General features: G+C 34.7%; 1 protein-coding gene across 7 annotated transcripts in view; it reads right to left on the minus strand.

Moving 5' to 3' along the window:
* Nucleotides 1-1,121: 1,121 nt before the first annotated feature.
* The window catches only part of LOC106879265 (serine/threonine-protein kinase OSR1), a 229,606-nt gene continuing 217,549 nt past the window's right edge, over nucleotides 1,122-13,178 (minus strand). For all 7 annotated transcript variants that reach the window (XM_052970006.1, XM_052969990.1, XM_052969999.1 and 4 more), the window contains 3 exons: nucleotides 12,504-12,572; nucleotides 5,496-5,560; nucleotides 1,122-4,682 (listed from right to left, as the gene is read on the minus strand). In XM_052970006.1, the coding sequence (XP_052825966.1) occupies nucleotides 4,584-4,682; nucleotides 5,496-5,560; nucleotides 12,504-12,572 (233 nt within the window). In that variant the 3' untranslated portion in view covers nucleotides 1,122-4,583. The remainder of the gene's footprint in view (nucleotides 4,683-5,495; nucleotides 5,561-12,503; nucleotides 12,573-13,178) is intronic.

The following is a 13,178-nucleotide window of genomic DNA, read 5'->3' on the forward strand; positions in this document are numbered from 1 at the left end:
TTTGAATTCAGTATAACAACAACAATTGTTATTCTTAGTGACACTACAGCTCGCTGTAGTGAACCATGATTACACTATTGGTACTCATAACTAACTGGACTGTATTGTCTGGCATCACATTGACTTGGTTGTGTAACAACCTCTCTAAAAAGTAATATAAAAATATAAATATAAACAAATATTTGTTTTTTATAAGTGCCGATATGTGTATTGTAAGATACAAATAAGATGATAATTTATTTTCGAATGCAGATACATCGTTAGAACAGCAGAAATATTGGGTGTTCAAAGGATGTGGGTTCGAGTGTTTTATGGCTGTTTGTTGACAGATTTTTCTTTGTAATTTACCCAATAATTTAATCTATATTCGAAAATAAATTATCACCTTATTTGTATCTTACGATTTTAAAATGTTGAGATAATTAGGGTTGGACTATTAATGATCTTTCGTATTTTCTAACCCCATTTTCCTATTATGATATTTTCTTGCCATCATATTTTACAATTCATTCAATGCTCTGAACTTCTTATGCCAGAGTCACTAGACTTATGAGTTCAATCTTCATTGAAATTTAAGTTTTAAGTTGGAAGTGAAACTGAAAGGAGAAAAATGGGTGAGGGAGGGGGCTGAATGTAAATCGCTAAAAATATTTCAGTGTTTCCATGTTCCTGAATGAAGGTTCACATTAAAATTTTAATTTCGGATTCTTTCCACAAACATATTTATAGCTATATTCTAAAAAAACAGTTTAATCCTTTGCTTGTCCTGTGTATCACATGTGATTCACAGGACACTTTCCCTGGCATCTATATATCACATACTCCAGTTTTTTTCCAACTACCAGAGTAACTTGGAACTAATGAAAGGAAAGCTTTATATCACTCAAAACATATGGAATAAGTGATAACCATAAAGTCTGAAAGAAAACACAAACATTTGAGATAAACTTATGAAATTGCTTTTGAACAAGCAAAAATTTTATCAATCTGAAAAAAATTAAATCACAAAACTGAATCAGAAACGTTGTAAACAGTGAAACCAAGAAACACATGGCAATATGGAAATAACAAGTATTATGATGTTAATGACAATGATGAAAATAAGTACACAAAAAATATAATCCATGTATATTTTGCTTTCTTTTTTTTTTAATCAGTAGTTTTATTTTGTTCAAAGCAGGTTTGCTTTCCATAAGAATTATCATCTACATCTTCCTTTAGTTTTGGCAAAGTTTCCAAGAGAGCAACTGTGTATTACTCTCCACATTATCATTATATATATAGAGGCCATTCTAGTATACAAATGGGAGAAAGAAAACAAAAGTATTTAATACATAAAGTAGAAAGTTTGTTTCTTCATTTGAATTTAAAGCTTCATGTTGTCATTACTCTGAGTTTCCCTCAAAGAGTATGAGAAAACCAGAGCTAGAACAATGCAAAACTTTGGCATTGAATAACAGATTGAGACATTGTTAGCACCAGATATTAATGTGATGCATGGCAAAATTAGCAAGGGATATAGTAATGTGACTGAATATGTTTTCTAAAATCGTGACTTTCTTGATTAGATATATAACAGAAACAAACAGCTTCAGATAGCAAATTTCATTTCAGCTTTCCTCTTTTCTTTTGGTGATTTTTTAATTTTTAATTTTATATTTCATTTTTATTTTCCATATTTCTTTTCTTTCCTTTTCTTTTTAGAAATTAAAAATTACTTTATAATACGTATGTCATTTGTAAGTAGTGTGTCTGTGTTTGTTTATTAGAGGGTAGTTTTTCAGTGAATCATAGATATTATTACAGTCTTAAAAAAGATACAATGGCTTAACACAGAAATACCTTGACACAGTGAAACTGGTTTTTAGTACAAAAACAAATTGGTGACTCAGAATAATAAGTACCATTACTGCTTTAAAAATTAAATATAAAAATCAGAGCATGTATCTAGACATACCTAGTTAAGTGTATATAATCTAAACTATGAAAAGTGTATAGCTAACAACACCCTTGTCTCTTCAAATTCAGTTTCACATACTCTTTTGCTGAACATCTATTACCTAAACTTAAAATGCTGGGATTGGTGATTGTATTTTAACAATATTAACAAAATTAATAGAAATTAAATGCTTGGGTCAAATATAATTAAGGATTACAAAGAAAAAACAAAGAGGAGTGTGAAAGTAAACATGCTAGATGAGAATCAAACTTCTAAATTGTTTGAGAAAAAGGAAGAAGTAACCAGACCAAACTAATGTTACATTGTACCATTCGACAAGATGTTTGTATGTGTGTGATATACATAAGTTTTCTCATGACAGACTGGTTGTATTAGTTGAAGCAATTAGTTCTAACAGATGGATGCTCTTCTTACAGTCATACACTACCACTATATGGTCTGGGTACCACCACAATCAAACATTCACTGTGGATATCATTACAGTTGTTATACATAGTACTCCCAGTCACACAAATACCTTTAGTGGCCTTGCAATCATCATAGGAACTGCCAAAGTTACAATTCACTCTCTTTGCTACAGCTTATGTATATGTGTGTGTGTGTGTATGTGTATGTGTGTGTGTGTGTGTATATATATATATATATATATATATATTGTAAATTCGTTTTGACCAGGAACATCAAATTTCACTTGAATGCTTATGCAACCAGTCAGATGAAAATTTAAAGAGATCTACTCAAGATGAATTTTATAAATTTGACTCTACTTTCAGTATTGAGTCCCCCATCAGTAAATGTTCAATTGTTGTTCTTAAATCTTCTTTAAAATAAGGACTCGAACACACTGTGTAAATGCCATGCACATGTGTGTGTGTAATAGACACACTCACATATACATCCACACATGCACATAGTGTAGTACAAACAGGCAAAAGTATTCAATAGAAATCTACATTAGGAGTGTGTCCAGTCTTGTATATGTAAATTTGAGATAAACAGATTACATACTCCTAGCTGTAGCGATATTTGATCAACTGATTATACTCATCGGTGGGATTGAAACTAATGAAACGACTCTAAGCAGTGTAGATTGTCGTTGTCTATCATGTACAGAGAGAGAAAAGAAGAAGACATTAAAAACACCCAAGGAAGAATTTGAGTATGAATCAGGAAGATAAATTTACTTCACTCTTTTCAATTAAGTTTTTTTCTTTTTAAGGTTTTTATTCAACTAATTTTGACTAGACAACACATGGGGCTCCTTCAAAAGATATCTGAAATAAGGTTACTTGACAGGATACATAAAACAGAGATTAGGGAGTCTCTCACAGGTCAGGTCACATCTCTGCAATAGATAGTATCCATGGTTTCAGTTGGTCATGCATGGTAATCCAGCCAGAAAATCTAATGACAGTCACTTCTGATAGGACCCTGTGGAGGAGGTGCCTGAAGACTTTACTCTCAAAACCCTCCTAGGAATACCTGGTGCAGAAGATGGAACACACAACCAAATTCTTCTTCCTTGAGAATTTTAAATAAACCACCACCACTGCACTCACCCTGCAGCATTTATAACAAACAAGCAAACAAACAATTATCAGTCAACACTGTTTAATGTAATTTCATTAATTTCAATCTTGCAAACGTGTATGTTTTATTAACCAATTAAGCTGTGATTTGGGCTGTGTAATCTGTTTGTCTCATGCAGTACACACACGCATGCACACATACACACATTATGTGAATGAAAATGCCTATGAATGGATTTGCTCACTTGCATGCAGTGCTTGCTTCTCATTACTTCATTTCAATCTATGTAACAGTTTCTTTTCTGCCTGGAATCAATGGTAATAAGTTAGCTCTTTCCTCAAAATTGCAGGCCATATGTCTAAATTATTATTATTATTATTATTAGGAGCAGCAACAGCAGTAGTAGTAGTAGTAGTAGTAGTTTTCTAAGCATCAAACACAAACACACATTGTCCCAACTGCAGAACTTATTTAACTAGGTAGCTACAATATTTAACTTCCAGCTTTGGCCATTATCATCATCATCATCATTGACATCATATTAACAGACCAATTAAATATGGCTTACATAATAAGTCATTGTACTATAATTATCATTTCTTTATTATAATCATCATCAAAATTGTTATTAATCATCATTTTTTCATAATCATCATCATCATTATTTTTCCATATTATTGCTGTTTTTGATAATGTTACAGTTATTTGCTTTAAACTTGAAGTTTTATTATTTTTTAAATTATTAAATTTATTCCAGTCTCATATCTGTATTAAAGTTGTGTGTGTGTGTATATATATGAGTGCTTGTGCATGTCTCAAATGTGTGTGTGTGTGTGTGTGTGTGTGTGTGTGTGTGTGTGTGTATGCATGTGTGTATGAGTGTTTGTGTACGTGTCTCAAGTGTGTGTGTGTGTGTGTGTTTGTACACATATCTGTTGTGCTTTAAAAATCTAAATTTATTCAATACAATAACACCAACCTCCCTATCCCCGCCCCAAACCCAATCTCTTTGTTTCTTTCTCCCTTATATAGTTAGAGAATAATTTTTAAGTTAAAACAGATTATCACAGAATTCCTAAATCAGAAGCCAGGGTTAGAGGGAGCTGTTGCCCGCTAAGTCGTTTATTGTCAATTGCGCAAATCCTACCAGGGATTTATCATCAGGTGCTTCAGTGGGTCCGAATCCGGAATTCTACAAAGACAAAGAAGGAAAGAAAAAAAACATATAGAAGTACAAACAATTAGTAACAGATAGACAGCTGAAGCACTTGCATACAAGAATTTCTCATAATATAGATATACAAACGTAGACTATTAAATACATACAGAAACATACACACACTCATACATCATCATCATCATCATCATCGTTTAACATCCGCTTTCCATGCTAGCATGGGTTGGACGATTTGACTGAGGACTGGTGAAACCAGATGGCTACACCAGGCTCGAATCTGATTTGGCAGAGTTTCTACAGCTGGATGCCCTTCCTAATGCCAACCACTCAGAGAGTGTAGTGGGTGCTTTTACGTGTCACCGGCACATATATATATATATATATATGCACATGTAAGTGTGTGTGCATGAACATACATGTATATATGTGATATATACACATATGTCTGCATGTGTATATGTAAATATATGTGTGAAACTGAGAGAGAGAGAGAGAGAGAAATTGTGATAAACATAAGGTTATATTATCTGTTTTCCACATATATTTCATGATTTTGGCTATCTGCAACCTCTGCAAGCTTAACAACAACCAACAGTCAATGTCCATGTTCCATGCTAGCATGGGTGGGGGACACACACACACGCACACACATATATAGATGTGTATGTGTATGTGTATATATATATATATATATATATATATATATATATATATATATATATATATATATATATATATATATATATATATATATATATGTATACACACACACACACACACACACACACACATCAGGTCTGTACATGAAAATTTCAGAATGCATCTTACCAAAGCAAAAGTAATGTTTTTATTTTCAGTCGGGTTATCCAACACTTTCTGCAAATTAGCAGCAACTGGAAATAGAGGAGCAAATTAATATTATTATTTATTTGTATCGTATTGTCCTGAATTCTATTACGCTGTAGAAATTATGATTGTTCAACTAGAGTCCAAGAACGAAAGAGAGAAAAGAATTCTCACATTTTAAAACAAATAAATCTTAGATTATGTAAAGTTTAAAAGTTTGGATAAGTTTGAAAGCATGGGAAAAGTGGAATCTGTCATTTCAAGACTGACTCAAGACTAACTCAGCATCTTTGAAAAAAAAAAAAATAGAAAAATGATTTATGAAGGGTTAGTCCCTACACTAAAAAACATCAGTTTCATCTTTTCCCCATCACCAGTTAACTTATCCTGGATAGGACTTTAAACTGCATCAGGGAGTGGGATCCTTGCTAAAGATATCCAGGGTCTGATGGGTGCAGTACCATCTCTTAGCCACGATTGTCCCCAGGTTTATTCTGACTCAAAATAGTAGCACCTGTCAAGGTCCAAGCTATAGGTTTAAATAGCATCTAACCACCCAAGCCAAGGTGCATCAAAATTACAAAATGCAGCAAAGTGGATGTGGACTATTTCAGCAAATGAACTTCTTGAGTCAAAGGCAAACATTACCAGATGTTGAAAAGATAAACAGATAACAAACTGTCAACAACCAGGATCAACCAGTTCAGTTAGCAAACTATTACTATCACCTGCAGTCATTGCTTGCACAGGTAAGATACTTTAGCTAATGAAAGACCTATGTGACTAAAACATAAGCCAAACATCCAAGCAACATCATTCAACCAGGACATCTAGTATAGAAGAGTTGCATTGGTCTGGTCAAGTCATAAGTGATGATGATGCTGAACTCATCAAAACTCATGAACTTCACTGAATAATGTTTGCTAGTGGAGGCGTAATGGCCCAGTGGTTAGGGCAGCGGACTCGCGGTCATAGCATCACGGTTTTGATTCCCAGACCGGGCGTTGTGAGTGTTTATTGAGCGAAAACACCTAAAGCTCCACGAGGTTCCGGCAGGGGATGGTGGTGAACCCTGCTGTACTCTTCCACAACTTTCTCTCACTCTTACTTCCTGTTTCTGTTGTGCCTGTAATTCAAAGGGTCAGCCTTGTCACACTGTGTCAAGCTGAATATCCCCGAGAACTACGTTAAGGGTACACGTGTCTGTGGAGTGCTCAGCCACTTGCACATTAATTTCACGAGCAGGCTGTTCCGTTGATCGGATCAACTGGAACCCTCGACATCGTAAGTGACAGAATGCCAACAAATGTTTGCTAGCACACACCAGTACCATTTCCTTTGGACTCTGTCTATATATGTCACATCTTTAAAAAGACTTTTTGTGTTGAGCTGCTACCTAAAATTAATGTAAAGAAGGCAAACCTTTCTGTTCAAATTATTTGTAGAGTACTAAGACAACATGGGTAGTGAATAAATTACACACACACGCTAATAGCTTAGGAGTGAAATTTAGGATTTCTTGGGTTTCCTCCTGAATTGATTTTGATAAAACCTTTCCCACTGGTTTGTACCCTATGACAACAGCATTGTTATGTTTTCATTATTCTGTGCAATGTCCTTTCTTTTTTATTTCAGATTCTTCAGTTTTAGGGTGAACCATGCTAATAGCTCTTGAATGAAAATAGCCCATTGAGACATTTTTTGTCCGAAAATGAAGGCTAATGATACATATTAAGCATACATTGAGTATAGATTTAACAGAAAACTATAATGATATTATAACATTTATTGACATAATGAATTATTTAACCACATGAGCACCATTTCAATGGATAACTTCAAAAACCCCTATTAGTCATGGAATCTGTCAATTTCTTAATAGTAGCAGATTGGACTGCCTCTGCCGCAGCTTTGATGGTAAATTGGTGTCCATCAGCATAAACATCTTGTTTAATGATGGACCGAAGATTTTCGATAGGGTTGAGATCCAGAGATGCTAGCAACCACATTATCAACCTTTCACCTTGTATACTCTAAGATCTTAGGAATGTTTGGGTGATCCTAGCAGAGTGGGAGGGAGTATTGTCAAGTATGAATACAAATTCCTTAGAAGTGACAGCAGTGCCATCTAGCCAGGGATCCTAGAACTCCTTCAGGAGATTGCAGTAGGCAGCTGCAATTACTTTAACTCCTTCAGGCACCCTCACTAGGCCAACAAGTCTGTCCCCAATGATACTAGTCCACAACACGACTCCTTCACCCTGGTGTTGACGTCGTAAACGTTGGTGAAACTCAACTCTAAAATAGACTCAACCATTTTCCAAACCGTCAGGTTCATCAAGGGTTGCCCTGGCTTCCTCAGTGAACAGAACACAACTCATGTCTAACGTCATACTTTTGGGCCCATGGAAGCCTCAAACTCAAGTGAAGAGGCAGTTTCAGGGATTCTCACAAGGAAGTCATGGTCCCAAGGATACAATTTCTGGTTTTTGGTACATGAGGAATTCTGGAGGCGGTGAAAATAGCTTTGCTCGTTTGTCCAGGTTTCCTATGTAACTTGTGGCCAATATTCTTTAAATCCTTAGCTGTCACAGCTAAATCATTCATTATGTCAATAAATGTTATATTATTATTGTGGTCTTCTGTTAAATATAAACTCAACGTATGCTTAATATGTATCATTACCCTTCATTTTCTGAAAAAAAAAAAAAAAAAATGTCTAGCTAGGCTATTTTTATTCAAAAGCTATCAGCATGGTTCACCCAAAAACTGAAGAATCTGAAATAAAAAAGGATATTACGCAGAACAACAAAAACTAACTGGACCTGTGAAAAATTCATGGAAAACATAAAAGACGTAAGCATCTGTAAACAGTGTACTGGTGTCATGAGAAATGTTTGCATATCATGACCGTCTGTCTTTATGTTCTGAGTTCAAATTCTGCCGAGATCAACTTTGTCCTTTCAGGGTTGATAAATTAAGTATCAGCTGTATACTGGGGTCGATCTAATCAACTGGCTCCCTCCCCACAAAAAATTCAGGCCTAGAAAAGTATATTGTGACAGTTACAGAATATAGAAAATAATGTAACACCAATGACTATATAATCCAACCAAAATATCTCAGTTACACAAACGTAGACGGAATTACTATTTAACCTTAAAATACATCGTACATATTCAAATAAGCTTAATGTACAAATTGAAATGTAAAAGAACGAAATAATAAATGGATTTATGAATGAAAGTTTGGTAATTGCGTTTATTTCCACCACACGACACTTATTATTGCAAACATGTTTTAACTGACCTAAACTATACACACACACACAAATACATTCATATATCGAGTTGTAGCTGTAATTCAAAGGGGCCAGCCTTGTCATATTCTGTGTGAGGCTGAATCTCCCTGAGAGCTATGTTAATGTTATGCATGCTTGTGGACTACTCAGCCATTTGTGAGTTAATTTTATCGTGAGGTAATAAAAAGTGAAATTGACATCCAATATTTGCTGTGTGTAGGTATCTATGTATGAACTTTTCTTTGGATTTATGTATCTACTGTCTCTCTCACTTTCTCTTTCACTTCCTCTGTGTCCTTCTTCTCAGAAAACCAAGAAATCCTAAATTTCACTCCTAAGCTATTAGCTTCCATCTTTCTCGTTATTCAAATACCCAATAAACACTGTGAAAGTGAACATGGTTTGCTGGTAAACTATCAGGTGTATACAATATGATTTATTCATTGTGTTCATTACTTTTTGCATCTGTTATTTATCATTGATCATTTATAAAAATGAAACTGTATCCTTTAATTTGCTGCTTTTCTCTACACAAACTGAGAAGATATCTTGTGGAACGGTTATTATTTTAATGGGATATATCTTGTAATCACCTGAGGAGACACATCTACACTGTCAGACACTGCTAATTCAGTTGTTAAATATCCCACCTGTGAGGGATTGATGCTAGATGGGTCAAAGCATTGCAGTGATTAATAAACATTCTCATGTCTTCCATATCTCTCATTATTCATATATATATATATATATATATATATAAAATACAAAATGGGACAAGAACGCAATACATCCAGACAGTTAGGTGATACAAAAAAGGAGACAACAAAACATCCAGATAGATGAAACAAAGAAAACAAGGATGGGTCATTTGGAGTTTTCTTTCCTCAGTCAAGTTCCAGATTATCTTTGCAATTTTGGCTGGTTATACTCGAGATTGCTCCATCTGGCCAGCTCCAAGGAAAAACTAAGCAAAGAGCATTAGATTCCTTGGAAGAAAGCAGCAAATGTATACGAAAACAAGGACAGAAAAAAAAACGGAGAATGTTACACAAATACAAATAACAGGACATAACAACAGGTGTCTTTTGACTAAGGACAAATTAAATAAAGCTGGCATGTGTGGAAATAAAGCTTTACGGCAGGGATATAAGATTTCACAGGCACAGGGAGGGATATAGATGTTGCACAGACGACGGCCGAACCAAGAAAGAAAGATCAGGCTTCGCCGAACACCAGTCATATGGGGAGAGAAGAGAAAGAGGTAGAGGCAGAAGGACAGAAGAATTAAGGAGAGGCGAGAAAAAATGACAGGGACACAGTGAAGTGAAAAGAGGAGGGAAAGCGAGCAAGAAGAGAAGGCAAGGAAATATGAGAGAGTGGGAACGAAAGGTATATATATATATATATAAATTGTAAATGCAAAAAATAAAAACAAAAACACAAAGGATTCTGCGGTACACGTGTTTCAAGCTTTATATCAGTGTATAATTGACAATACAAAGCTATCTTCAGCCGCAAAAGTATTTCTCTCCCAAGAAATTATATCACATCGGCGTTAAAGGAGGAAGAAGTGTTAAGAAGTGTTATATATATATATATATATATATATATATATATATGTACACACATACAGTAGCCATTTATATATCATAATTAACGTATATACAGTCTTGATAGGTCAGTTAGTGTAGTATTTGTCCTGAGATAACATCACTTATGGACACGCTGTATTGAAAACAATAAATGTTGTTATACATCAAGTATCACACATAGGTGGCTATATTAATTTAATGCTTTCTCAGTTCCATATACTGGATTTATATACAGAGTGGTAGACCACACATTTATTAAACATGTATTTCAACTTGCAGTAAAACTAAGACTCCATAGTTTAAATGACAAGGTTTGGACAACATGATGTGGTGGTTGGAGAGTAGGTAGCATTACTCTAGGTACCTTCACTCCCACTAAACAGTTAATAAGCTAACATAAAGATCACCCAGATGTAATTAAATGTACTTGTTCCTACAAGACTTAGACAAATATTTTTATACAAATATTTAAATTAGTAACAATGAAAAGAAAAAAAGAAAATCTACCCTTGGTGGCTTAAAGCAAAATAATATGTGAAAAAGTGCATTAAATATATTTTCCTTTCTTTCTTCTGATTTGTTTACACATATGTCCCACTTAATGCAATTATTGATGTTAGAAATCAATAACAGAATTAGCATAATTAATGAATTCAATTTGCATTTAAACATAAACTATCAACAATGAATGCTATAAATAAACAAGAATAAGATTATAGTGGTTTAGAAACGAAAATGCTGAATGTTGTAAAGTGAGTCTAATCTGTGAAATGCCAACTCAATTTTTTTTTTTTTTTTTTTTTAAATTTAATAAAAGAAAAAAACCCTGAAAACATTGAATGTTCCTGTTTGAATAAATTACATTTAACCCAGGTGGACTATTTCAGTTTTATTTTTGTAATTTTCACATGTCTTATATATTCTAATGGAATTCCAGACAGACTCCATTTGGTTCTTATGCACTTTCAGAAGAGTCAGACCTTGGCCCTTGTAAAACTCATAAACGCTGCCCATCTTCCTTCATAATAAACTATAAAAAAAATTAAAACATCATCATTTAATGACCATTGTCCATCCTGGCATGGGTTGGACAGTTTGACCAGAGTTGGCAAGCTACACCAGACTCCAGTCTGATTTGGTATGGTTTCTACAGCTGGATGCCCTTCCTAATACCAACCACTTTACAGAGTTAGCTGGGTGCTTTTATGTGGGACCACACAGGCACTTTTATGTGACACCGCACAGGCACTTTTACACGGTACTGCATGGGCACTTTTACAAGGCACCGCACAGGCACTTTTATGTGGCACTGCATGGGCACTTTTACATGATGTCACACGAGTGTTTTTTACATGGCATCACCACAAGCAAGATTGATCTTAACACTTCTGCTGTGGGGTATGGGTCTTCTTGAGTGCAACCAGGTGCCAGGTGTCTCAGTCCTTTGTCATCTCTCCTGAACGGTTCAGTTTTCCAAAGTTATTCTTCAGTACATTATATGTATTTCATAATTGTGTGTATCCTGCTCTTTAGAACAGCCACACTTATATCATAGTATGTTGTAAGACGCAATTAAAAGGGGGCTGGTTTCAAAAATGGAATCAAGACATAAAGTCCAATCTGTGTCAGCACAGAAAAGGAAACGTGAAAACAATGATGATAAAGTATTTTCTAATTGTAATCAGAATTTAAGATTGTAAAATTTAGAAAACATAAAACAAGCAGCCAAAACATGGGATTTCTGGAGTAACGTTACTCAACAGAGTCTCTCCAGGTTGAACTATTACTTCTCCCCATTGAGAGGTCACAGTTCTGGTACTGCAGACATGATTAAAATGTCACAGAAAAGCATTGCAAGGGAGATTATTCAAGTCAAGTAAACAGGCAGGAGACCCAAGAGTAAATCAAGAATGAAATGGTTAGATATTATCCATAGTCTCAGTTGATCACACTTGGGGATCCAGTTGGAAAACCTAATGTTGGTTGCTTCTGACAAGAGCCTATACAGGAGATGCCCAAGAATTCTACCCTCGCAACCCTCTCAGGAATAACTGAATGGAGGGGATGGAAAAAAAAGAAATAAAAAAGTTTGCTTACCAACAATTAAATCACGACCATCAACAAGACCAGCTTCAACTAGTTCTCTGGAGACACTATCTGATGTATCTAAAAGAATAAAGTTTTGAATTTAGAAACCAGAAAAAAACACATACACATTCATACATGCATATCTATTGTAAATATGCCCAATTATGTATATTTATTCAAAACAATTAATTGAATCTGATAGTAGTCAATCACATAACCAAAATTCAGTCTTAGACTTCATCTGTGTCACATTCATAATCATTTAACCCTTTCGTTACTAACCCGGTTTTGGTTCATAAGACTAACCCAGCCGTAGCTGGCCGAGCGTACCCATTGTTATTTAAATGTATATTTGAACCCAAATTTCGTTAGTACATTCGTTCAAACACCTGATTTCACTTTGCAAACAGTTGAGTTATTGTCTCTGAGTTCAAATATCACGCCAAATAATGTCAGTGAATTTTGGAAGATTTTTTTCCACATTTTTTGCGGCGTTAATTTTTTTCAACTTTGAAGATGGAGAGGAGTTTCTTGCTATCAAGCAGTGATTCTGAATTTGAAGGTTTTTCAACAGAAGATATCGAGATATCGAAGAAAAGAATGAATGAGCTACAAAGGCACGTGGTGAACGATAATGAATCGGATATTTCTGTATCCGAAACTGAAAGCAGCGACGGCGACAGC

This window comes from Octopus bimaculoides, chromosome 1, assembly GCF_001194135.2.
Source record: "Octopus bimaculoides isolate UCB-OBI-ISO-001 chromosome 1, ASM119413v2, whole genome shotgun sequence".
In the NCBI taxonomy this organism is placed as follows: domain Eukaryota; kingdom Metazoa; phylum Mollusca; class Cephalopoda; order Octopoda; family Octopodidae; genus Octopus; species Octopus bimaculoides.